This window comes from Pleurodeles waltl, chromosome 6 (genome assembly GCF_031143425.1).
Source record: "Pleurodeles waltl isolate 20211129_DDA chromosome 6, aPleWal1.hap1.20221129, whole genome shotgun sequence".
NCBI lineage: Eukaryota > Metazoa > Chordata > Amphibia > Caudata > Salamandridae > Pleurodeles > Pleurodeles waltl.
In genome coordinates this window covers 1,513,382,462-1,513,409,609 of record NC_090445.1, presented here as the reverse complement: position 1 = coordinate 1,513,409,609, position 27,148 = coordinate 1,513,382,462, and the positions used below count along the sequence as shown (strand labels likewise).

Sequence of the window (27,148 nt, the reverse complement as noted above, 5' to 3'; positions counted from 1 at the left end):
TTTAGTATTTAAGGGCTACCCTGAACCCTAGAAAATTAGATTCCTGCAACTACAAGAAGAAGGACTGCCCAGCTGAAAACCCCTGCAGCGGAAGACCAGAAGACGACAACTGCCTTGGCTCCAGAAACTCACCGGCCTGTCTCCTGCCTTCCAAAGATCCTGCTCCAGCGACGCCTTCCAAAGGGACCAGCGACCTCGACATCCTCTGAGGACTGCCCCTGCTTCGAAAAGACAAGAAACTCCCGAGGACAGCGGACCTGCTCCAAGAAAAGCTGCAACTTTGTTTCCAGCAGCTTTAAAGAACCCTGCAAGCTCCCCGCAAGAAGCGTGAGACTTGCCACACTGCACCCGGCGACCCCGACTCGGCTGGTGGCGATCCAACACCTCAGGAGGGACCCCAGGACTACTCTGATACTGTGAGTACCAAAACCTGTCCCCCCTGAGCCCCCACAGCGCCGCCTGCAGAGGGAATCCCGAGGCTTCCCCTGACCGCGACTCTTTGAACCTAAAGTCCCGACGCCTGGGAGAGACCCTGCACCCGCAGCCCCCAGGACCTGAAGGACCGGACTTTCACTGGAGGAGTGACCCCCAGGAGTCCCTCTCCCTCGCCCAAGTGGAGGTTTCCCCGAGGAATCCCCCCCTTGCCTGCCTGCAGCGCTGAAGAGATCCCGAGATCTCTCATAGACTAACATTGAAAACCCGACGCTTGTTTCTACACTGCACCCGGCCGCCCCCGCGCTGCTGAGGGTGAAATCTCTGTGTGGACTTGTGTCCCCCCCGGTGCCCTACAAAACCCCCCTGGTCTGCCCTCCGAAGACGCGGGTACTTACCTGCAAGCAGACCGGAACCGGGGCACCCCCTTCTCTCCATTCTAGCCTATGTGTTTTGGGCACCACTTTGAACTCTGCACCTGACCGGCCCTGAGCTGCTGGTGTGGTGACTTTGGGGCTGCTCTGAACCCCCAACGGTGGGCTACCTTGGACCAAGAACTGAACCCTGTAAGTGTCTTACTTACCTGGTAAAACTAACAAATACTTACCTCCCCTAGGAACTGTGAAAATTGCACTAAGTGTCCACTTTTAAAACAGCTATTTGTCAATAACTTGAAAAGTATACATGCAATTTTGATGATTTGAAGTTCCTAAAGTACTTACCTGCAATACCTTTCGAATGAGATATTACATGTAGAATTTGAACCTGTGGTTCTTAAAATAAACTAAGAAAAGATATTTTTCTATATAAAAACTTATTGGCTGGATTTGTCTCTGAGTGTGTGTACCTCATTTATTGTCTTGTGTATGTGCAACAAATGCTTAACACTACTCCTTGGATAAGCCTACTGCTCGACCACACTACCACAAAATAGAGCATTAGTATTATCTATTTTTACCACTATTTTACCTCTAAGGGGAACCCTTGGACTCTGTGCATGCTATTCCTTACTTTGAAATAGCACATACAGAGCCAACTTCCTACACTCGCCATCTGGTGTTGGGCCGGAGTGTTACAAGTTGTTTTTCTTCGAAGAAGTCTTTCGAGTCACGGGACCGAGTGACTCCTCCTTTTGTCTCCATTGCGCATGGGCGTCGACTCCATCTTCGATTGTTTTTTTTCCGCCATCGGGTTCAGACGTGTTCCTGTCGCTCCGAGTTTCGGAACGGAAAGATAGCTAATTTCGGAAGATTTTAGTCGGAATTGTTGCGTTCGGGATCGGCGTAGTTAGATTCAACACCGCGTCTAAGATCGAAGAGCTCCGGTGCCCTTCGGGGTAATTTTTTTTCGATCCCCCCGTCGGGGCCTGGTCAGCCCGACCGCGTGCAGAAGAACGCCGATGGAACGGACCCCGTTCCGTTTCTGTCCCAAATGCCACAATAAATACCCCTATACAGACCAACACTTGGTCTGTAACCTGTGCCTGTCACCTGAGCACAGTGAAGACACCTGTGAGGCCTGTCGTGCGTTCCGGTCCCGGAAAACACTCCGAGACCGTCGAGCCAGAAGACTTCAGATGGCGTCCGCGCCGACAGCCCACCGGGAGTTCGAGGAACAAGAAGAGGAGGGAACCTTTTCGATCCAAGAATCGGACTCCGAAGGATTCGACGATACACAAACCCTGAGTAAGACGTCGAAAACCACACAGAGGAAAATTTATAAGGCCCAGGGGACGCCACTGCCATCAGGCCATGGCTCCACCCATAAATTCGGTGACCGACCGTCGGCACCGAAAAAGGCCCAAACAGTGCCGAGATCGTCCGACTCCGGTCGAGACACCGGCACGCAGCCTTCTCGGGACCGAGAAAGTGCTGGAGACAAGCCTCGACACCGAGATGCCGGTGTGGACACGGCTCGACGCCGAGACAGCGGCACCGAAGAAGATCGACGCCGAGAGGTTTCGGCCCCGAAAAAGAAAAAAGTCACCTCGGAGCCGAAAAAACACGCAGACAGGGTTTCGGTGCCGAAACAAACTGCAAGCGACCCAGCTTCAGGCTCTTATACAGAAGAGCACTCGCTAACCTCCCAAATGCAAAAGCATAGTGTAGGAAGTTGGCTCTGTATGTGCTATTTCAAAGTAAGGAATAGCATGCACAGAGTCCAAGGGTTCCCCTTAGAGGTAAAATAGTGGTAAAAATAGATAATACTAATGCTCTATTTTGTGGTAGTGTGGTCGAGCAGTAGGCTTATCCAAGGAGTAGTGTTAAGCATTTGTTGTACATACACATAGACAATAAATGAGGTACACACACTCAGAGACAAATCCAGCCAATAGGTTTTTGTATAGAAAAATATCTTTTCTTAGTTTATTTTAAGAACCACAGGTTCAAATTCTACATGTAATATCTCATTTGAAAGGTATTGCAGGTAAGTACTTTAGGAACTTTAAATCATAAAAATTGCATGTATACTTTTCAAGTTATTGACAAATAGCTGTTTTAAAAGTGGACACTTAGTGCAATTTTCACAGTTCCTAGGGGAGGTAAGTTTTGATTAGTTTTACCAGGTAAGTAAGACACTTACAGGGTTCAGTTCTTGGTCCAAGGTAGCCCACCGTTGGGGGTTCAGAGCAACCCCAAAGTCACCACACCAGCAGCTCAGGGCCGGTCAGGTGCAGAGTTCAAAGTGGTGCCCAAAACACATAGGTTAGAATGGAGAGAAGGGGGTGCCCCGGTTCCGGTCTGCTTGCAGGTAAGTACCCGCGTCTTCGGAGGGCAGACCAGGGGGGTTTTGTAGGGCACCGGGGGGGACACAAGCCCACACAGGAATTTCGCCCTCAGCAGCGCGGGGGCGGCCGGGTGCAGTGTAGAAACAAGCGTCTGGTTTGTAGTGTTAGTCTATGGGAGATCTAGGGATCTCTTCAGCGCTGCAGGCAGGCAAGGGGGGGGTTCCTCGGGAAAACCTCCACTTGGGCAAGGGAGAGGGACTCCTGGGGGTCACTTCTCCAGTGAAAGTCCGGTCCTTCAGGTCCTGGGGGCTGCGGGTGCAGGGTCTCTCCCAGGCGTCGGGTTTTGGATTCAAGGAGTCGCGGTCAGGGGAAGCCTCGGGATTCCCTCTGCAGGCGGCGCTGTGGGGGCTCAGGGGGGACAGGTTTTTGTACTCACAGTATCAGAGTAGTCCTGGGGTCCCTCCTGAGGTGTTGGATCTCCACCAGCCGAGTCGGGGTCGCCGGGTGCAGTGTTGCAAGTCTCACGCTTCTTGCGGGGAGCTTGCAGGGTTCTTTCAAGGCTGCTGGAAACAAAGTTGCAGCCTTTCTTGGAGCAGGTCCGCTGTCCTCGGGAGTTTCTTGTCTTTTCGAAGCAGGGGCAGTCCTCAGAGGATGTCGAGGTCGCTGGTCCCTTTGGAAGGCGTCGCTGGAGCAGGATCTTTGGAAGGCAGGAGACAGGCCGGTGAGTTTCTGGAGCCAAGGCAGTTGTCGTCTTCTGGTCTTCCTCTGCAGGGGTTTTCAGCTAGGCAGTCCTTCTTCTTGTAGTTTGCAGGAATCTAATTTTCTAGAGTTCAGGGTAGCCCTTAAATACTAAATTTAAGGGCGTGTTTAGGTCTGGGGGGTTAGTAGCCAATGGCTACTAGCCCTGAGGGTGGGTACACCCTCTTTGTGCCTCCTCCCAAAGGGAGGGGGTCACAATCCTAACCCTATTGGGGGAATCCTCCATCTGCAAGATGGAGGATTTCTAAAAGTTAGAGTCACTTCAGCTCAGGACACCTTAGGGGCTGTCCTGACTGGCCAGTGACTCCTCCTTGTTATTCTCATTATTTTCTCCGGCCTTGCCGCCAAAAGTGGGGCCTGGCCGGAGGGGGCGGGCAACTCCACTAGCTGGAGTGTCCTGCTGGGTTGGCACAAAGGAGGTGAGCCTTTGAGGCTCACCGCCAGGTGTGACAATTCCTGCCTGGGAGAGGTGTTAGCATCTCCACCCAGTGCAGGCTTTGTTACTGGCCTCAGAGTGACAAAGGCACTCTCCCCATGGGGCCAGCAACATGTCTCGGTTTGTGGCAGGCTGCTAAAACTAGTCAGCCTACACAGATAGTCGGTTAAGTTTCAGGGGGCACCTCTAAGGTGCCCTCTGTGGTGTATTTTACAATAAAATGTACACTGGCATCAGTGTGCATTTATTGTGCTGAGAAGTTTGATACCAAACTTCCCAGTTTTCAGTGTAGCCATTATGGTGCTGTGGAGTTCGTGTTTGACAGACTCCCAGACCATATACTCTTATGGCTACCCTGCACTTACAATGTCTAAGGTTTTATTTAGACACTGTAGGGGTACCATGCTCATGCACTGGTACCCTCACCTATGGTATAGTGCACCCTGCCTTAGGGCTGTAAGGCCTGCTAGAGGGGTGTCTTACCTATACTGTATAGGCAGTGAGAGGCTGGCATGGCACCCTGAGGGGAGTGCCATGTCGACTTACTCGTTTTGTCCTCACTAGCACACACAAGCTGGCAAGCAGTGTGTCTGTGCTGAGTGAGAGGTCTCCAGGGTGGCATAAGACATGCTGCAGCCCTTAGAGACCTTCCTTGGCATCAGGGCCCTTGGTACTAGAAGTACCAGTTACAAGGGACTTATCTGGATGCCAGGGTCTGCCAATTGTGGATACAAAAGTACAGGTTAGGGAAAGAACACTGGTGCTGGGGCCTGGTTAGCAGGCCTCAGCACACTTTCAATTGTAAACATAGCATCAGCAAAGGCAAAAAGTCAGGGGGCAACCATGCCAAGGAGGCATTTCCTTACAGCGAGCTATGCAAAACATGCGTATCTACAGCGACAGATGCCATCGAACATATATTTTTCTATAACAAAACCTATTGGCTGGATTTGTCTGAGTGTGTGTACCTCATTTATTGTCTATGTACAACAAATGCTTAACACTACTCCTTGGATAAGCCTACTGCTCGACCACACTACCACAAAATAGAGCATTAGTATTATCTCTGTTTACCACTATTTTACCTCTAAGGGGAACCCTTGGACTCTGTGCATGCTATTCCTTACTTTGAAATAGCACATACAGAGCCAACTTCCTACAGTGACTTTAGAAAATCACAACTTTGTTGACCAAATGTCCAAGAGCTTTCTGGTCTACTAGTAGTAGTTGGCACCAGAGACAACATGTTGTCCCCCTCCTAAGTGTAAAGTGCTTCCAGGAACAAGGAACAAAGAACAGCTGGTGGGAGGAGATGTGACCTCCAGAAGGATGATTACCTGGTGGTGGTCACAGATGGCCTAGCTACTGCCTGAGCAAAGCAAATGGCAATCACACCTTTGCCTGCCCGATCCCTTGTGTAGGCAGACAGGATGGCATTTCCTCCAGAGTAAAGAAGACCAGCTGCAGAACTAGTTTCCAGGAGAAGTGGTTCATTATGCTGGATACACCCCTGAGGAGTGCCCAGGGCCTCTTGAAGGGGAACAAGTCTTGTGCTGTTTTGGGCTAGGGTAGAGAGAGGTATTCTGGGACTGTTTGGTGGCCAAATCCCGCCAGAATTGGTGTGTGGTGTGTACTGTACACCACTGCCCCGCCGCCACTCTGCACCACTGCGCTCTAATCTGTATCACTGTACTCTAAGCCTCTGTTCTCTATGCCACTCTACTCAACACCAATGCATTCTCAAACTCTACTCTGCATCACTTCACTCTCCGCCACTGAACTCTACACCACTTTACACTGCACTACTCCACTTTAAGCCATTGCACTCTATGGCACTATACTCTGCACCACTCTGTCTCTGCGCCACTCCACAGCACCCCGCTCCATTGTGCTCCGCATCACTCCAGTCCACGCCACTCCAATCTACTATGCACCAATCTAATATATAACACTGTATTCTACAATGCTGCATTGTATGCCAATGCATTCAATACCACTGTCCTCCAGGCCACTATCCTCTGCAACACTTTACACCAATGCACTCTACACTAGTCCACTCTACACTGTCACTCCAGTGTATGCCACTCTACGTGACTCCACACTATGCCACTCCAATACACAACACTCTCTGCCACTCTACTCTTAGTCATTCCATTTACGACCCTTTACTCCACTCTCCTCTATGCCACTAACTTTTATCTATGCTGAACCACAGCCACGCTAAAACACATTGGAAAAACCAATAGGTGAGACCTATTAACTTTGCCAATGCTTGTTATAAATTGATGTTGGATTTTTGTTGTGTTTCTTACTTACCTGTTTTGGTACTTCTAAATCCTTTACACTTGTTCCTTTGATTAAGCCTGTGCCTTAGCTACCCGTGACTTAGCTAAAGACTTTTGTTTTTTTAAAGAAACCTAATTTGACCTATCATTACAATGTGCAGATCTTTATGTGTGCAAATTTCCCTTAACAGTCTACTACTACAAGGTTTCTTCCTGTCGGATGGGGAACCCTAGATCGCCAGAGCAAGTGTGACTAAAAATGTTCTCCTTTTCCAAGTCGTTGTACTGTTCTACATCCTGCTGTGTTTCCACTTGCTCTGGGATTTCTATGTCCTGTGTTGGTTTCCTAAACCCTAGAACTTTGGTTTCTTTGTGTGGTGTCACAGTTTCTTTGAAGGCTTGTTTTTTCTTTAGTAAGCTTTCTATCTCAGCATCCAATGATCTCTTCTTCCTCTAGACCTTGACAATGTGAGGTTTTAGCTGTCCTCTTTTTGAAGTCGCCTGCCCAAATGCAATATCCTACTGATTGGTGTCTTGTTGTTTCCACTCAGCTTCGTCCACCTCAACGTTTTTTGAAGGAGCAACCCATCTTCTCCATTGACTGAGAAGCAGCTTTATTTTTCCCCAACTGTGATAGCCTGCCATGCCTGTAACTGCCCAGGCTATCACAGTTGGGGACAATGGGCAACCAAGGTTGCCATTGTCCTTTGCTTAACTTAAGAGCATGTGACGCAGTCCTGCGACTTATGGTCTCTTGGGAGACAAATCACTCACCGGATGCTCTTTGTTTACAGCCAACTTCCTATGGCAGCTCGGGCAAAATTTAAAGGGCAAACTCCTAATTTAAAATGACGTTGAGGAACCTATGGAATCCTACAATGACAAGATACCATTCAACTCCTCCCGCCACACTCTGAAAAATCTCTCTCCGTGGTAGAACACTGATCTCTGACTTTTCTTGGTGACTTTCTAGTGTTCCTCAAGGTCCTCTTGATGTCTGATGAAAAAGTCAGGCGCTTTCTCAATGCATCTGCGTATCCGGCTGTGGAAAAAACAGAATCTAAGATGGTGGGTGCACACAAATCTGGGAGGTAAGGAACTCTGTTCTGCAGCTACATAAAGAATGCTTGAAGGGTGAACTATTTCAGGGAATTGCTATCAATCTAATTATGATATTCTCGAATAGGGAAAATCTTGATTAGAGAGCACTGCGGAATTACTATCTACATCATAATAGGGCTCCTCTTATGTTGACACCCACTCATGAAGAAATGTTTAACAAAACACAGATGATCCAACAACTTGAAGGAACAATTGGACAAAGCATGTTAATCTAGAAGAGATTTAATGCTGCAAAAGCCTCTGTTACCATTATTCTGGTGAAAATATACTGGTGGAAAGAAACTCCTTTCAATTGATTAATCGAACTGAACTTCCTTGAAAGTGACTGGATAGCCACCAGGTTGAGTTTTACTGCATCCTCTTTATTTGTATGAGAACTGGAACTACTTGTATTCAAAACATTATTGGAAAGACTGCACGTAGAGATGGGCACTGGAACTAGGTAGATGCATTAGGCCATCTAACCTAGATGACAGACTTGACTGGCAGGCTGATGCTTCAGTTTCTTAAGATTCAGAGATTTCAGGCAGATAGAAGGCAGTCTTCACCAAAGGAAACAGTTTTGGGCTCTTGGTGTCCAGTGTAGCCCGCAGATAATGAATGCTTTAAAGTGGAGTCAGGACTGACTCTGCATGAATGAGCTCTAAACATAAGCACTGGAGTGTATCCACTTTCGGACTGGAATGAAGATTGGCTTATTGAAGAAAAGCATTTATTAGCCAATTGCCTAGATCTGTTTAGGCGAAAATACACATTGTTCTCAAATGTGCTGTCACCATCACATGAGTGGAAAAAGTTCTTGGGGCTGACTTTAGCCCAAATGGCAGGACCGTGTTTTGAAAATTGTCGTAGCTCAGTCAAAACCACGGACATTTTGATGTTTCACAGCAACTTGGATGTGAAAATAGACTATCTGAACATATTTAACACACATCAACTCTTCTCGAGAGAGCATAGGATAGAGCTAGTGGATGGGTAGCATACTGAATTTCTTCCTCTTTACCCATTTGTTGGCTAATTAAGAATGAGATAAGTCAATTTGTCTTGGGTCCCTTTTTCAAACCACTAAGTAAAGGGAATACCCCTTCTGTTTTTGGAACACGGACATTCTCAAAAGTTTGTTTTTGCATCAAGATGCTTCATTTATGCTGCTGTTGTTCCTAAAGAAACGTAATCTATATTTTCAGAAAGACATTAGGTGGAGGAGTTTTGAACATGAGATGGTTGCCACTTTGCACAATATTCAGAGTTGTAAGTATTTGACACCTGCAGATGTTTCATCATACCGACGGGAAAGGCGAAGGTCAGGGAAAGAGGAAATCATAATTTTCTCAGACGATGTTAAACGATTTAAGAAATAGAAGATAAGAATACTAGCCCATTCAATTTAAGTCCCCTGGCATTACAGGCATGATTCTAGCGGTGGTACGCAGGCTGACCTGGACTATAATAACATTGAGATAAAGCTTCTTAGTAAAGAAGGCTTAGATATCTCCTACTTCTCTTGCTGATGTGAGAAACATGAGTGCTGCTTTGCACTTCAAGATAGCTTTGTGTCTGGGTTCAAAAGGAGGCACCATAAGTAGTCTGAGTATGGTGTTCAACTCTTATGGCACATGGGGGATATAACTTGAGAGAATGCTCGGGAAAGACCCTTTACTACTTGAATGATGGTTCTCTGAGTGAAAGTCAGAGTTAACAAATCTTATGAACCTGGATGTCACCACTGGATGCACTCTGATCAAAGTTTACATGAGACCATTCAGGGAGGGGTGTACTGGATAAGATAGGATTTGCTTCAGCTGTACGGACCAGGTTTTTAGGGTTTTGCACCATTATATGAAATGTTTCCACTTGGTTTTGTGGGATTTTGTAATAGAATGGATGAGAGATGAGCATAGATTGTTCTGCAAGACTTGGAAATATATGGATGGCCACATTCTCAGGGGTCAGATACCAGGCTGAAAGCCTGAGAGACTTCAAGACATGGTGTAAAATGTGACTGCTGTGCCTGCAGAAGATTGGGATAGAATTTAAGCTCAATCAGTGGACACTGGAATATGCGGACTAGATCGCTGTACTATAACTGACAAGGCCATGCCAATGTTATTAGTATCAGGGAACATAATGTTGCCTTACCTTCTACAGAACTCTACAAATGAGTGGTAATGGTAGAACAGGTAGGCAAAGATATTCAACTACATCAGAAAGCATTGCACATGAAATCACACTACTAAACACACTTACAAAGAAACCAGCATTTCCTGTTCTAATGGGTGGCAAACAGATCTAAGTCAGTGTCTCTTCACTGCTACAACATCTTCTGAGGCTGATCGTGGTGACATTCACAACTGTGGCAATCCGACATGTGATGTGGCCCAGACCCATAATAGGCGCACCTCGTCTGAAATGCAGGAGTAGGTGCCACAAGCTTAGGTATGTAACCTATGAGGGTCGTATTTTTGATTCTTTTCAAAATGGTTTGAAAAACGCCTACAACCCAAGAGAAGTGACTCCCAACTTGTTGAAATGAAGGATTTTACTTCCTCTGACCAAGGGAAGATCGGGCATGTGCACCCTTGAGCCCTCCATATAGGCATCCATTGTCCTGACTTAGCATGTGTTCACAAAAAAGGCAAATCTGCCTTTAGAATCTCCACAATAGTACACAATGTCTGATGAGAACTGTAACCTTGATCACTTCATCCTGTGACACTGTCACGGGATGCCACTGAAGATCCAGTTCCTGATGAACATTCCTCATTTGCATGGTGAAAAATGATACAAGTGATATAAACAATGACAGCAGTGACATACATGGGAGTGTGCTGCAAAAGAGAAACATTTGCAGCTATGTTCTGCAGTTCTGAATTATGTCTGCTGATGGAAACAACCTTAGCTAAGCGAGCATCCAGAAATTAACTCAGAAGTTTTTTTTGTGTGGTAGGGTGAATGAAAGACCTACTTTCATTCAGCATCAGTCCCAGTCTATGGAAAACATTGATGCTGCAGAGGCTGCTATTGAACCGAGGTATTTGGTGGGGCTCTTGGGAGTAGATTACAGGTCAAACAGCAATATGAACTAGTAATGCTGCCCAGCTACGCAGAACCTCAGATACTGTCTGTGGTTTATATGAATGGGAATTTGGAAACAGTCCTACGGAATCGGAGTGGTAAGAAACTCTGTATTCTACAGCACCAGAAAGACGCTTGAAATTGAATTGCCCGAAGTCTGCTAAAAGAGACCAAGAATGCGACTCCATTCACCTACCTTTTCCTTCCCAGGAAAAATCTTGAGCAGAGGGTATGATTTCTTTGGGTTTTTCTTTTCATAACTTTTCAATTACTTCCTTGAGAAGAAGAAATATTTAAACTATAGTTTCGGAATTAGTAGGTGATACTCCTTCTTGGGTCAATGACAAGGTTTCCGAAGGAACCCAACAGTGTGACATGATTCCACAATCTGGAGCACCCAGAAGTCTACTGTGATTTTGTTCCATTCAGGGTGAAAGAAAAGTCCCCACCCTAAGGTCAGAGTTGTGATTAGTGATAAAAGCAGCATTCTGAAGTTAAACATGCTTTAACCAAGCTACCAGCAGTTGATCTCATTATTAAATACATGGTTCTGTCAGGTCTGGCTAAGGATTTAATAGCAGTATTATCAACATGCTCTTCTGCACATAGTGTCATATCAAGGCAGTTTCACAGTACGTTTTTGTGCACTGAGCAGGGCACTAAATAGATTAAATTATCATTTCATAAAGGTATATATTGGAATCCGTCCCCCACCCAAAAAAAACTAAGTACTGAATCATACATCTCAGACACGAAAATGGACCTTCCAGAAATGTCCCTTTCTAGATGCTTCTTCCAAGAAAACATAAGTGTAGGAAGTTGGCTCTGTATGTGCTATTTCAAAGTAAGGAATAGCATGCACAGAGTCCAAGGGTTCCCCTTAGAGGTAAAATAGTGGTAAAAATAGATAATACTAATGCTCTATTTTGTGGTAGTGTGGTCGAGCAGTAGGCTTATCCAAGGAGTAGTGTTAAGCATTTGTTGTACATACACATAGACAATAAATGAGGTACACACACTCAGAGACAAATCCAGCCAATAGGTTTTTATATAGAAAAATATCTTTTCTTAGTTTATTTTAAGAACCACAGGTTCAAATTCTACATGTAATATCTCATTCGAAAGGTATTGCAGGTAAGTACTTTAGGAACCTCAAATCATCAAAATTGCATGTATACTTTTCAAGTTATTCACAAATAGCTGTTTTAAAAGTGGACACTTAGTGCAATTTTCACAGTTCCTAGGGGAGGTAAGTATTTGTTAGGTTAACCAGGTAAGTAAGACACTTACAGGGCTTAGTTCTTGGTCCAAGGTAGCCCACCGTTGGGGGTTCAGAGCAACCCCAAAGTCACCACACCAGCAGCTCAGGGCCGGTCAGGTGCAGAGTTCAAAGTGTGCCCAAAACACATAGGCTAGAATGGAGAGAAGGGGGTGCCCCGGTTCCGGTCTGTTTGCAGGTAGGTACCCGCGTCTTCGGAGGGCAGACCAGGGGGGTTTTGTAGGGCACCGGGGGGGGACACAAGCCCACACAAAAATTTCACCCTCAGCGGCGCGGGGGCGGCCGGGTGCAGTGTAGAAACAAGCGTCGGGTTCGCAATGTTAGTCTATGAGAGATCTCGGGATCTCTTCAGCGCTGCAGGCAGGCAAGGGGGGGGTTCCTCGGGGAAACCTCCACTTGGGTAAGGGAGAGGGACTCCTGGGGGTCACTTCTCCAGTGAAAGTCCGGTCCTTCAGGTCCTGGGGGCTGCGGGTGCAGGGTCTCTCCCAGGCGTCGGGACTTTAGGTTCAAAGAGTCGCGGTCAGGGGAAGCCTCGGGATTCCCTCTGCAGGCGGCGCTGTGGGGACTCAGGGGGGACAGGTTTTGGTACTCACAGTATCAGAGTAGTCCTGGGGTCCCTCCTGAGGTGTTGGATCGCCACCAGCCGAGTCGGGGTCGCCGGGTGCAGTGTTGCAAGTCTCACGCTTCTTGCGGGGAGCTTGCAGGGTTCTTTAAAGCTGCTGGAAACAAAGTTGCAGCTTTTCTTGGAGCAGGTCCGCTGTCCTCGGGAGTTTCTGGTCTTTTCGAAGCAGGGGCAGTCCTCAGAGGATGTCGAGGTCGCTGGTCCCTTTGGAAGGCGTCGCTGGAGCAGGATCTTTGGAAGGCAGGAGACAGGCCGGTGAGTTTCTGGAGCCAAGGCAGTTGTCGTCTTCTGGTCTTCCTCTGCAGGGGTTTTCAGCTAGGCAGTCCTTCTTCTTGTAGTTGCAGGAATCTAATTTTCTAGGGTTCAGGGTAGCCCTTAAATACTAAATTTAAGGGCGTGTTTAGGTCTGGGGGGTTAGTAGCCAATGGCTACTAGCCCTGAGGGTGGGTACACCCTCTTTGTGCCTCCTCCCAAGGGGAGGGGGTCACAATCCTAACCCTATTGGGGGAATCCTCCATCTGCAAGATGGAGGATTTCTAAAAGTTAGAGTCACTTCAGCTCAGGACACCTTAGGGGCTGTCCTGACTGGCCAGTGACTCCTCCTTGTTTTTCTCATTATTTTCTCCGGCCTTGCCGCCAAAAGTGGGGCCTGGCCGGAGGGGGCGGGCAACTCCACTAGCTGGAGTGTCCTGCTGGGTTGGCACAAAGGAGGTGAGCCTTTGAGGCTCACCGCCAGGTGTGACAATTCCTGCCTGGGGGAGGTGTTAGCATCTCCACCCAGTGCAGGCTTTGTTACTGGCCTCAGAGTGACAAAGGCACTCTCCCCATGGGGCCAGCAACATGTCTCGGTTTGTGGCAGGCTGCTAAAACTAGTCAGCCTACACAGATAGTCGGTTAAGTTTCAGGGGGCACCTCTAAGGTGCCCTCTGTGGTGTATTTTACAATAAAATGTACACTGGCATCAGTGTGCATTTATTGTGCTGAGAAGTTTGATACCAAACTTCCCAGTTTTCAGTGTAGCCATTATGGTGCTGTGGAGTTCGTGTAAAACAGACTCCCAGACCATATACTCTTATGGCTACCCTGCACTTACAATGTCTAAGGTTTTGCTTAGACACTGTAGGGGCACAGTGCTCATGCACTGGTACCCTCACCTATGGTATAGTGCACCCTGCCTTAGGGCTGTAAGGCCTGCTAGAGGGGTGTCTTACCTATACTGCATAGGCAGTGAGAGGCTGGCATGGCACCCTGAGGGGAGTGCCATGTCGACTTACTCATGTTGTTCTCACCAGCACACACAGGCTTGTAAGCAGTGTGTCTGTGCTGAGTGAGGGGTCTCTAGGGTGGCATAATACATGCTACAGCCCTTAGAGACCTTCCCTGGCATCAGGGCCCTTGGTACCAGAGGTACCAGTTACCAGGGACTTATCTGGATGCCAGGGTGTGCCAATTGTGGAAACAATGGTACATTTTAGGTGAAAGAACACTGGTGCTGGGGCCTGGTTAGCAGGGTCCCAGCACACTTCTCAGTCAAGTCAGCATCAGTATCAGGCAAAAAGTGGGGGGTAACTGCAACAGGGAGCCATTTCTTTACAATAAGTTACTATTTTAATATCAAACAGTAGCAGAGTACATATACCTTTAAACATCTGTGTGTTCTTGCGGTGAGAGCACCAAGTATAACTAGAGAAATCGGGCAGAGAGAGTGAAACCAAAAATTCTCACTAGATCACCCTAAAACCAGAACAATATTGTGCAGGGAATGACAACCACACGTATTGAACAGTCATTATGAGAACTCATAAAAATAAAAATGGGTCTTTCATGTACATACAGTAGGCTTTAACTGTACTAGGCGTAACTATGAACAGCGCACTGTCTCTATACACCAGGAGAACTGATTGATTCAACAGAAGGACAAGAGAACACAGAAGGACAAGAGAACACAAAAATACATATCACAAAACCAGGTCAGAAATAGAAAGCAAATGGCTTGGTGGCCTCACACAGGCAGAAAGGGTTCACACAATTATTTCCCGATCTCGCATTTTCCTAAAACACCTTTTAGATTCCTGTCTTTTCTTTTGTTGCACAGCACTCAATCTTAAAGAATCAGAGAAACAGTACTACTTGGGCACGGAAATGTTATTTCACTCTCACATGCTGCACCAAACGTTTTTTGACACCACCACTTCCAGCTTTTAACTTGCAGCCAAATAGCAGAGGAACACAAGACATGTTTAATAGCTTTCCAGAGGTATGTCATAAGTGTTGAAGGAGGTTGCGAACAAAACTGTAACCATAATGAATAAGTTACCTATATTTGCTAACGATTTATCTCGTAATGACATATTCTAGTAACAGATTCCTTACTTTAGAATTTCCCCCGGCGTCAGACTGGATCTGGAGATTCTTCTTTTATCTTTACCCTTGCACGCCGTCGGGTGGCATCTGTTGACTCTGTGTCCATTGTGGTTGACATGTAGACATCGTATATAGGCACCACCCAGGCACGCTGATGTCAGTTTCTTTTCATGACTTTATCCACGCGTAGTGCAAGCCATGAAGAACACTGAGAATGGTGTGCCAGAACTAGGGCTCTGAAACTAGAAATCAGTTTGCAGTGTGGGGAGGATGGGCTGGTCGGTAAGGAATCTGCAACTAGAATATGTCTCTACCAGATAATTGTTACTGAAGGTAAGTAACTTGTTCATCTGATAGAGACTTCTAGTTGGCAGATGCCTTACCTTAGAATAGATACCCAAGCAATAACATCCTTGGTGGTGGGGTGCGAACAAAGATTATACTAGAAAGTCCTGCAGGACCGAAGGATCTAAATAGCCATCTCTGCGGACCTGACTGTCTAGACAGTAATGTTTTGTGAACGTGTGCAGGGATGCCCACGTTACTGCCAGACAGATGTCCAGGACAGGAACTCTGCGTGCTAATGCTGTGGTGGCAGCAGCTGCTCTGGTGGAGTGAGAACGCAAACCCTCAGGGGGCTGCTTCTTTGCCAAAGCGTAGCACATTTTGATGCAGAGCACCACCCATTGTGAGATGGTTCGCTTCTGCACCGCCCTCCCTTTCTCGCACCCACATATCCTATCAAGAGTTGATCTTCCACCCGGAAATCTTTAGTATGATTGAAGTAGAATGTCAACACTGTTTCTGAATCCAGAAGGTGGAGTCTCGCCTCTTCATGAGAAGGATGTGAGGGTTCATAAAAAGTAGCAACATGATGGATTGGCCTACATGAAAAGGCGTAACAACTTTTGAAAAAAAGAAGGCTCTTGTATGAAGCCCACTTTACAGATAAAAATGGTGGCTTCGAACAAAGAGCCTGAAGCTCACGGACTCAGTGAGCAGATGTGATGGCAATCAGGAAAACATTTGTAATGTTAGGAGCCGCAAGGGACAATTACGCAATTGCTCAAATGGGGCACACATAAGGTAGGTAAGGATCAGGTTCAAATCCCACTGGGGCATAATGAACGTGGTCAGTCTAAAAAATATGGATGAGTCCCTTAAGGAACCTCCCTACAAGGGAGACTTAAAAAAGGAAAGTTGATCTGGTAATCTGATTAAGGCAGAGATGCCATGTAAGCAGCCTTTAAGGGTGCCCAAGGAAGAGCCCTTCTGGGCAAGAGAGAATCCTCTAAGATCCTCAGCTAGAGGAGCAGAAAGGGGGAACAGACTTGTAGTACACCATGCCAAACATTTCTGCCAATGACCGGCGTATACTGTTTTGGTGGAGGGATGCCTGGCTGCCAACAAAGCTTTACAGACTTCAGGGAGAAGGTCAAAAGCTGTCTACTGCTGCCACTCAACCTCCAAGCAAGAAGGAGAAGACTGGACAGGTTCAGGTAGCGAACTGTCTCCAGCTGCTGCCTCCCAAAGGAACAGTCCGAGCAGAGGATCTGTAGCCATGCTCAAGAGCTCAGGATACCAGACTCTTCATGCCCAGTCTGGAGGCACAAGAATTACTTGGGCCCATTCGCTCTTGATCCTCTTCAAAACTCTGGGCAATATTGCCAGGAAGAAATAAAGGAGATAGGAGTTCCACTCAAGACGAAAAGTGCCACAGAGCGAGTGCTGCGTTTGAAACTGCAACATGCAAAACAGCGGACATTGCGCGTTCTCTGCGGAGGCGAACACTTCTAATAAAGGCTCTCCCCAATGTTGAAAGAGGCCTTGCGCCACCTCCGGAAGGAGACGCCATTTGTGATAGACTATACATAGACAGCTGAGTTTGTCTGATCTGGCGTTCATAGAGCCTGCCAGATGTTGAACCCCCCAGGGTTATGCCCTGGTGTTGCAGCCATGTCCAGAGGTAAAAATACTCTTGACAAAGGGTCCATGACCCCACTCCGCCCTGCTTGTTGCAGTACCACATGGTGGTGGTGTTGTTCGTGAACACCTGCACCACTTTCCATTTTAGCAAGGGAAGGAATGCTTTCAATGCAAGCCTGATGGTCCAGACCTTCAAAAGACTGATGTGGAGTCCGGACTCCGCCAGAGACCAGACACCTCTGATCTCCGTCTCTCCCATGTGGCTGCCCCATACCAGAAGTGATGCATCTGTAACTACTGTAAGATCTGCCTGGGGAAGGGAGAGGAATCTGCCGTTGGCCCAATTGCGATTGGAAAGTCACCACTGCAGATCTTGTGCAGTTCCCTCTAAGATATGGACCATGTCTGAGAGGTTCCCCTGATGCTTCTCCACTGGAACTTCAGGTCCCACTGCAGAGCCCACATCTGCCATCAGGCATGTGTCACCAGGAGGGTGCAGGAGGCCATGAGGCCCAGCAGTCTCAGAGTCATTCTCAATAAAAATCCAGGAAAGAGACTGAAACACAGGTCCATAGCCTGGATATCCTGGACTCGCTTTTCAGGGGGATAAGTCCAAAACTGCACTGTGTCCAGGACACCTTCGATGAAGGGGAGCGTCTGAGAAAGAGTCACGTTTATAGTGAACCCCAGCGAGTGCAGAAGAATTGCTGTAGTCTGAAGGTGGGAGATGACTGTCTGGGGCGAGCTCGCCTTCAACAGCCAGTCGTCGAGGTAGGAAGACAGACACCCTAACCTGTGCAGATGAGCTGCAAACACAGCATCACTTTTGTGAACACCCGAGGAGCGCTGGTAAGGTCGAAGGGGAGGACAGTAAATTGAAAGTGCTCATAACTTACCACGAATTGCAAGTAGCATCTGTGGGCAAGCAGGACGGGAATATGGAAGTAAGCGTCTTGCAAGTCCAATGCTACCATCCAGTCTCCAGGGTCCCAGGCAGACAGGACCTGAGCCACAGTGAGCATCTTGAGCTTCTCCTTTCCGAGGAAGACATTCAGGGCCTCAAGGTCTAGGATGAGGGCGAAGGCCCTTGTCCTTCTCTGGCACCAGGAAGTAGCAGGAATAACAACCACTATAGGAAGCTGGCCTGGTGTGTGGTGGACAGCTATGGTGTTGGCACCAGGGCTCCTTGCTCCCTTTGATTTTTTTAGCCTGTGCTCTGGTTAAAGCAAATATGTGCCCAGGGATGCCCAGAATTGCTGCAGGGGCCTCCAACTCCAATTCAGCCCAAGCTGAAGTCTCCAAATCATTACCCAACAGACACTCTACAGGTAGATCAGTGGATACCGCAACAGTCTTTGGGCCAGTACCCACCCCAAGAAAAGTTTAGTGGGCCTGATGAAGACTCCATTTTGTCCCCACTGTTGTCCTGTTTCTTAGGAGAATCCTTCTTCTTGGAGTCACTACCTGAGGAGGTTTTCCTATCAGACCTGGTATGAACCCATTTGTCTGCCTTCTTACCCAATTCTTGGGGAGAGGTTGGATCTGAGCGCACCAGGAACTGTGGCAGTCTATCAGATGTGCAGTTATAAAGAATGTGCTCTCACACAAGAAGATTGTATAAGCCCTGAAACTCATGCACATTGCTACCATGTAACCAACCTTCGAGGTACTTTACAAAGCAGTCCACAATATCAACCCAATACTGGGAGGACTCCTGTTCTTGAGCGTCTGATAGTTATCAGCATCCTCTTCTGAAAGTGAGAAGACTTTTTCTGCCATTATCAGAAAAAGAGAGCCAAAATATGGCTGACCACTGTCTGGGAGACCCTCTGAACTTCACAGGCCCTCTACAAAGCAGTGAACCACTTGTGGATATCATCCCCAACTTTGTATGGGAGGGGCAAAAATCTTTCTTAGGTTCCAAGAATCATAGGAGTCCTCCCAAGACCCTGGTGTCCCTAAAGTTGTTGCCCCCCCACCCCAGAACTAGAGTGGTGAGTCCCATCAGATACTGATGAGACATGGGTGTGGACAGAGTAGACCTACTTGTGTCTGTCCCCTTCTCGCATAGAATCTGAGGCCTGGGCTGTGTCCCCCACTAAAGAAATTTCCCTAGAGCAGTTTGAATTCAGCTACCTGCTCTAGGTACCTACACTTTCTAAAGAATTTAGAGAAGGGGCCATGCTAGACCCTCAACTTACCTAAACTAGAAGTCTAGTGTTCCTAATTACTGAGTATAGTGTACCCTATGGACTAGCAGTGGACTTTCCTGTGGAAAGTTACCAGTGACAGGGTGGTAAGGCAACTGCAAATGTCTTATCCCACCGCTGTCACCAATGTAGGAAGGTGGCCTAGTGTGCGGAGGACACCTTAGGTGTTGGCACCTTATACCAGGTCCAGACAACCCTGACTAGTGAATGAAGACAGTGACTAGAAACCAGGGCTTTCTAGAGGTAGCTGTGGGTGAGCAGATAAGACTTATCTAGGAGGAGTGTAAAGCACTTGCAATACCACACTAGACACATCAACTTATCACACCTGAAAGGAACCACACAAGCCACTTTATTATTATAACACTGAACTAGATTACTTATAGGTAGTCCCTCAACTGGAGGCAAGTACACACTAAATATATATACAGTAATAGTTAGGAATTAACATAAGAAACAAGAAGCATTTGTAAAAGATAGCAGAAAATAGCTAGGGCCCTAGGGGAGGGCCCAACCATATACTAAAATAGTGAAATGCTCAGTTAGGTTCCCCCACCCAAGGATGTGGAGTAGTTAGTCGGGAGCGATCACTTGGAACCTCAAGAGATGAGCGCTTAGGGGTCCCCCATGACCAGGACATCAAAAGTCAGTCACCTGGTTTTCCATAGACTAATAAAGGGACTTGGAAAAGGAACTTTGCAAGAACAGGACCAGAACAGAGGAAATCAAAGGTGGATTCTGGAAGAAGAGGACCTGTAAAAGAAGGTTACAGAGTCCAGTCCACGATGGAGTGTCCAGCGGGGGCAGGAGCCACTGCCCATCCATCTGTGGGTAAAGAGCTGTGTTGATAAAGGAGGAAGACAACCAGCTGAAGAGTCCAGGAGCGCAGAGGAGTCCAACAGATGTCCCAAGTCAGTCGTCTGGTCGCAAAGAGGTCAGCAGTCAGGAGGACCACCAACAAGCCTTGGCAAATGCCAACCAGGGCGGAAGAAGCTTTGCAAGGCTCAAGAGGACCAGCAAGGTCCTGGGGACTCGACCCTTGGAGGGGTGTCCGGGCGCATCCTGAGCAGTCGGGGGAGCCAGCATAAGCAGTTGCAGTCCCCCACAGGCAACCCACTGGCAGAAGGCACTGTAGGTTGCAGTGAGGCCCAGTCAGCACACTTGGAGGAGACCCACATCGCTGGAGCAGCAGATGGGAGACTGTCCTTGCAGGTATAAGGTGCTGGAGGCTGGGGTTACTTGGAGCCTGAAGATCCATTGGAGCAGGAAACAACAAGCCTTGGTTGCTGCAAGAGTAGCTGTGCACTGGGGTACTGTCCTGGAAGGAAAGGCAAGGGGCTCACCGTCTCCCAAAATGGACAGAGGGCAGAGAGGACCAAGAGGACCACTACGGACCACCATCTGTGTTGCAGGATCCACAGTGTTCCAGAGGAGAGCAAATCCACACAGCCGGATGCTGTTGCCTTAGGTGCCTGCAGATGCAAGGGGGTGATTCCTTCCTCCAAAGAAGATTCCTTCTTGGCTCAGCTGAAGTCTTGTTGACCCTAGAGGATGCATAGCCGTGGAAATGTTGCAGTTGCTAGAAGGAACCGTGGACATGTTGCAGTTGCTAGAAGGAGCTGAGGAAACAATGTTGCAAGGCGAGGTCATTTTGGGAATTGCAGTCTTGTGAGTTCCTGAAGTGTCCAGTTGCAGTTCCAGAAACCAGGAGCAGAAGAGGTCGATGCAGAGGAGTCCTGGCGGAGTCTTGTACGCCGAATCTGGGGGCCCACCAGCAAGGGAGTCCCTCAATAGCCCTAACAGGGTGCCTTGTCACTTTACACGGTGACCACCTATCAGAGGGGGTCACTGACATCAGCTGCCTGACCTGTCCACTCAGATGCTCCCAGGGTCCTCTGCACATCTTGTGTTCAAGATGGCAGACTTGAGTGGCCACCTTGAGGGGCTCTGGGCACCACCCCTGGAGTGGTGATGGACAGGGGAGAGGTCACTTCCTTTTCCTTTGTCCAGTTTTGTGCCAGAGGGTGGACCGGGGGTCCCTGGGCTGGAGCAAACCAGTTTATGCAGGAGGGCACCTGTGCCCGCTAAAGCAAACCGGTGGCTTGTGGAGGATACCCCTACACAGCCTTGTAACACCTATTTCCAAGGGATAGAGTTTTGCCTCCCTCTTCCACAGGTAATCCTTTATTCTGCCTTCCCCTGCTTGAGCTGGTAAAACAGCAGGAGGGCAGAAACCTGTCTGAGGGGCTGGGGCAGCATGGGCAGCCCACAAACCCTGAAAGACTGGTAGGAACAGTACTGGGGGAGTCCTCTAAGGAGCCCCCAGAGTGCATGGAATCAAGCCCTCAATACTGGCATCAGTATTGGGGTACGATTCAGACATGTTTGATAGCAAACATGACTAGTTTCGGAGTTACCATTATGTAGCTGGACCATAGTTGTGGCCAGTACACAGGTAAAATGGTTTCCCCACACTTACGAAGTCCAGTATATTGGAACTGGGGTTTGTAGGGGCACCTCTGCTTGTGCAGGGGTGCCCTCACACACAGGGACCTTCACCCAGCCCTCTTGGCTAGGACAGCTTACTCTAGGGGTAACTTATAGTGAGCTGGTGCAGTGACCAGCAGTGAAAGGGTACATGCACTGTTTCACGCAGGCTGCAATGGCAGGCTGGAGACATTTTGCATGGGCTCCCTTGGGTGGCATAATACATGCTGCAGTCCATGGGGACCACTGGTGTACCAACGCCCTGAGTACTATAAGTACCATATACTCTGGACATACTGGACACCAGTATGCCAATTGTGGGGTGTAAACAATACCAAATCAACCAAATTTAGAGGAGCGCACATATTGTCTTGGTTAGCAGGATCTCAGTGGAGACAGTCTAAATACACTGATAAGCAGGCAAAAAGTGGGGGAAACCGTGCCAAAAAGAGTGACTTTACAACAACCACCACCTACTTTGGGTGCAGGGACCCTCTCTAGGACTTCCTTGGCCAACAGGACCGCAACTTCCTCGGGGAAAAGTGCCAAATGATCCTCAGATAAACAGGCACAAGACTGTGGCATGGTCAGAGGTGTAGTCTTGAAGGGGAGGGAGTAGCCTCTATGGACTATTTGCAAGACCCAACTGTCCATCATGATGGATTCCCAGTGGGATGGGTGATGGCAGATCCTGCCTTCAACTGGTCCAACTGACTTGGAGGGTTTGGAGGATGCAGGGGGTGGTGGAGAGTGGCTCCTGACCCACGAGCCCATGGAATTCCACGTCCATGGACACGCAGTGGCTGAGCAGCATGCATTGCTTAGTGGCTGGCAGGTAAAGGACGTAGAAGGGAGCCCCTAGGCACGAAAGAGGCGAAGAGCGGACTGTGCTGGGCAAGGGGCCGTTGCAAGGCCAAGGGACCGAGCCATAGCCCAGGACGATTGTCCCATTCTCAAGAGCACCCGTGCCGGGTCTGGACCAGGTACCCAGAAGAACAAGGGTGAGGGCTTCATTGGAGGGTAGAAGGGGTTCCAAAGTGGAAGCCCCGAGGCTGAAGCACCTTAGTCAGGAAGTTAGTACTGACCACCACAGAAGAAAGCTTGAGACGAGGACCTGAGCTGCCCGGCTGATTGCCATTGAAAAGGACACTCCCTCCTCCGTAGCCACAGTAGGGGGAGAAAGCATGTCAGCATCTGGAAACGTATCCAGACCACTAGCCTCGCCCAATTCCGATGCCCAGTCCAATTCAGGGTTGTCTAGCTGGTCATCTAGAGGGTCCAGCGACCCCCTTCAAAACTTCCCCCATCCGTACCCATAGTAAAAAGGGTCAGATTTCAACCTGGGCTTAGAAGATCTGGCGTCGAGCGAAGCTGTCCAGCTCCAGATCAACAGAGGTCAGGGTTAGGTCAATGTTGATTGTGGCCCAACCGGCATCGGGAGCATTGACATCTCAGCACAGATCCAGAGGGGCCCTCTGTGGCCAGAGCCGAAGCTGCCGGCACTGAACCAGAGGGGTCTCTATCCAATCCCCCAGGACCCAAAAGTGCCACCGGGGGCGTTCTGCCTAAAGATGAGGCACATGCCTCATAAAACTCCCTCTGCTGTGCAGGTGTGGTTCCAGCTCCTGGAAACTCCGGAAGGTGCGGAGCAGACCCATGAGTAGGCTCTGCTGACAGAGGTCTAGAGCTTTGAGAAGCTCTTCCAGTGTTCCACCGGCCGAGCGATGGGGCGAAGTAGAAGAACGTTTGGCCTCCTTCGTCGACTTCTTTTTGTGACCCGAGTGTCCCGAAGATTTGGAATGGGAAGAGGGGGAGTGGTGGTGACTCAGCGAGCACTCTTGTGATCTTCCTCTCGAACGAGGCCAGGAGAGAAGTGGAGTCGAGCACTGGGCCGCCATGAGCTTCAGGAACCGCTCTCTCAAAGCCTTTGGGTTCATGGCTTGGCACTTGGAGCACAACTTTGGCCTGTGGCTGTGATCCAAACACCACAAGCACACGAGGTGCATATCAGTCACAGACATCATTCATTCAGGTTTGATCCAGGTCGTCTGTGACATCCTTCGATGCACTAAAGAGTCAAAAATGCAGATAAAAGGTCGAATCTAGTCAAAAAATGACTAAGCGTAGCTCTCTCCCGCTCTGTGCGTGGCACAGAAAGAAAAAATCTGGCATCAGCGTTCCGGGGTGGTGCCTATATACGACCGTGACATCACAGCGACCATGAGACCAACGACAGACAATGAGTCAACCAAAGACACCTGACAGCGAGCAATGGTACTGCTCAAAGATAATTCTCCAGATATAGTCTGACGCCTGGGTGAAATTCTAAGGCAAGGACTCTGCAACCAGAAGTCTCTATTAGATATGACAAAACAACCAGTCCAAGCAATCATACAGAACATATTTCACTTGGTACTTTTATGTCTCAAAATAATCTAAGAATTAACCCTTCCTTCAAGGGTCTCCATTTAATTTTAAATAGAGAAATTATAGGTGACTGGACATAAGTTCCCAAACTTACCCTAACTGTAACAATATTTGGATGCTGTGCTTTCAGAATGGTGTTAATTTCTCGCAAGGAAGTAATAGGGAAGCCTTCTTTCTCTTTTTCCATTTTTAACCTCTTGAGAGCCACAATTTCATCTGGAAAATAAGATTTGTAAATTTCAGTTATCCAGTTTTGATACTGCATGAGAACAGACATATACTTGTTATACGCTGTGTTATCCCATTACTGCAAACAAAGTGAACATTTGTTGAGGATTAGTAATCCCAAGCAGTAATTTTGATAATACAATATTGTTTACTTCGATGTAAATAAAATATTATGGAGTGCTGTGGATCCACAAAAACATCTTTAGCTGTTTACAAGTCAAGCTTTTAACTCCCATTTCTGAAATAAAAAGTGTAAGGAAATGCCTCCTTGGCATGGTTACCCCCTGACTTTTTGCCTTTGCTGATGCTATGTTTTGAATTGAAAGTGTGCTGAGGCCTGCTGTAGGAAGTTGGCTCTGTATGCACTATTTCAAAGTAAGGAATAGTATGCAGAGAGTCCAAGGGTTCCCCTTAGAGGAAAGATAGTGGCAAAAAGAGATAATACTAATGCTCTATTTTGTGGTAGTGTGGTCGAGCAGTAGGCTTATCAAAGGAGTAGTGTTAAGCATTTGTTGTACATACACACAGGCAATAAATGAGGAACACACACTCTGAGACAATTCTAGGCCAATAGGTTTTTGTATAGAAAAATATATTTTCTTAGTTTATTTTAAGAACCACAGGTTCAAGTTTTCCATGTAATATCTCAAATGAAAGGTATTGCAGGTAAGTACTTTAGGAACTTTGAATAATCACAATAGCATATATACTTTTCAAATAAAACACATATAGCTATTTTAAAACTAGACAGTGCAATTTTCACAGTTCCTAGGGGAGGTAAGTAATTGTTAGTTCTTGCAGGTAAGTAAACCACCTACGGGGTTCAGATTTGGGTCCAAGGTAGCCCACCGTTGGGGGTTCAGAGCAACCCCAAAGTTACCACACCAGCAGCTCATGGCCGGTCAGGTGCAGAGTTCAAAGTGGTGCACAAAACACATAGGCTTCAATGGAGAAGGGGGTGCCCCGGTTCCAGTCTGCCAGCAGGTAAGTACCCGCGTCTTCGGAGGGCAGACCAGGGGGGTTTTGTAGGGCACCGGGGGGGACACAAGTCCACACAAAAAGTACACCCTCAGCAGCGCGGGGGGCCGGGTGCAGTGTGCAAACAAGCGTCGGGTTTGTAATAGGAATCAATGGGAGACCAAGGGGTCTCTTCAGCGGTGCAGGCAGGCAAGGGGGGGGCTCCTCGGGGTAGCCACCACCTGGGCAAGGGAGAGGGCCTCCTGGGGGTCACTGCTGCACTGGAGTTCTGATCCTTCAGGTCCTGGGGGCTGCGGATGCAGGGTCTTTTCCAGGCGTCGGGTTCTGAGAGTCAGGCGCGTCGCTGTGGGGGCTCAGGGGGGACAACTTTGGTTACTCACAGTCTTGGAGTCGCCGGGGAGTCCTCCCTGAAGCGTTGTTTCTCCACCAGTCGAGTCGGGGTCACCGGGTGCAGGGTTTCAAGTCTCACGCTTCTGGCGGGAAACGCAGTAGTTTTAAAGTTGCTCCTTTGGAAACAAAGTTGCAGTCTTGGGTGAACAGGGCCGCTGTTCTCGAGAGTTTCTTGGTCCTTTTAGAGCAGGGCAGTCTTCTGAGGATTCAGAGGTCGCTGGTCCTGGGGAAAGCGTCGCTGGAGCAATTTCTTCAGAAGGGGGGGGGGGGGGTGGGAGACAGGCCGGTAGAGCTGGGGCCAAAGCAGTTGGTGTCTCCGTCTTCTCTGCAGGGCTTTTCAGCTCAGCAGTCGTCTTCTTCTTAGGTTGCAGGAATCTAAGTTCCTAGGTTCTGGGGAGCCCTTTAATACTAAATGTAAGGGCGTGTTTAGGTCTGGGAGGGCAGTAGCCAATGGCTACTGTCCTTGAGGGTGGCTACACCCTCCTTGTGCCTCCTCCCTGAGGGGAGGGGGGCACATCCCTATTCCTATTGGGGGAATCCTCCAAAATCAAGATGGAGGATTTCTAAAAGTCAGAGTCACCTCAGGACACCTTAGGGGCTGTCCTGACTGGCCAGTGACTCCTCCTTGTTTTTCTCATTATCTCTCCTGGACTTGCAGCCAAAAGTGGGGGCTGAGTCCAGGGGGCGGGCATCTCCACTAGCTGGAGTGCGCTGGGGCATTGTAACACGAAGCCTGAGCCTTTGAGGCTCACTGCTAGATGTTACAGTTCCTGCAGGGGGGAGGTGTGAAGCGCCTCCACCCAGAGCAGGCTTTTGTTTCTGTTCTCAGAGAGCACAAAGGCCCTCACCACATGGGGTAAGAAACTCGTCTCTCAGCAGCAGGCTGGCACAGACCAGTCAGTCCTGCACTGAACAATTGGGTAAAATACAGGGGGCTCTCTAAGATGCCCTCTGTGTGCATTTTTTTTTTATAAATCCAACACTGGCATCAGTGTGGGTTTATTATTCTGAGAAGTTTGATACCAAACTTCCCAGTATTCAGTGTAGCCATTATGGAGCTGTGGAGTTCGTTTTTGACAGACTCCCAGGCCATGTACTCTTATGGCTACCCTGCACTTACAATGTCTAAGGTTTTGCTTAGACACTGTAGGGGCATAGTACTCATGCACCTATGCCCTCACCTGTGGTATAGTGCACCCTGCCTTAGGGCTGTAAGGCCTGCTAGAGGGGTGACTTACCTATGCCACAGGCAGTGTGAGGTTGGCATGGCACCCTGAGGGGAGTGCCATGTCGACTTAGTCATTTTCTCCTCACCAGCACACACAAGCTGGCAAGCAGTGTGTCTGTGCTGAGTGAGGGGTCCCTAGGGTGGCATAAGACATGCTGCTGTCCTTAGAGAC

General features: G+C 48.3%; 1 protein-coding gene across 11 annotated transcripts in view; it reads right to left on the bottom strand.

The window, feature by feature from the left end:
• LOC138301017 (cyclin-dependent kinase 11B-like) overlaps nucleotides 1-27,148 on the bottom strand; it is a 634,168-nt gene that overhangs the window by 248,308 nt on the left and 358,712 nt on the right. For all 11 annotated transcript variants that reach the window (XM_069241025.1, XM_069241026.1, XM_069241031.1 and 8 more), the window contains one exon: nucleotides 24,247-24,368. In XM_069241025.1, coding sequence (XP_069097126.1) covers nucleotides 24,247-24,368 — 122 coding nt within the window. The remainder of the gene's footprint in view (nucleotides 1-24,246; nucleotides 24,369-27,148) is intronic.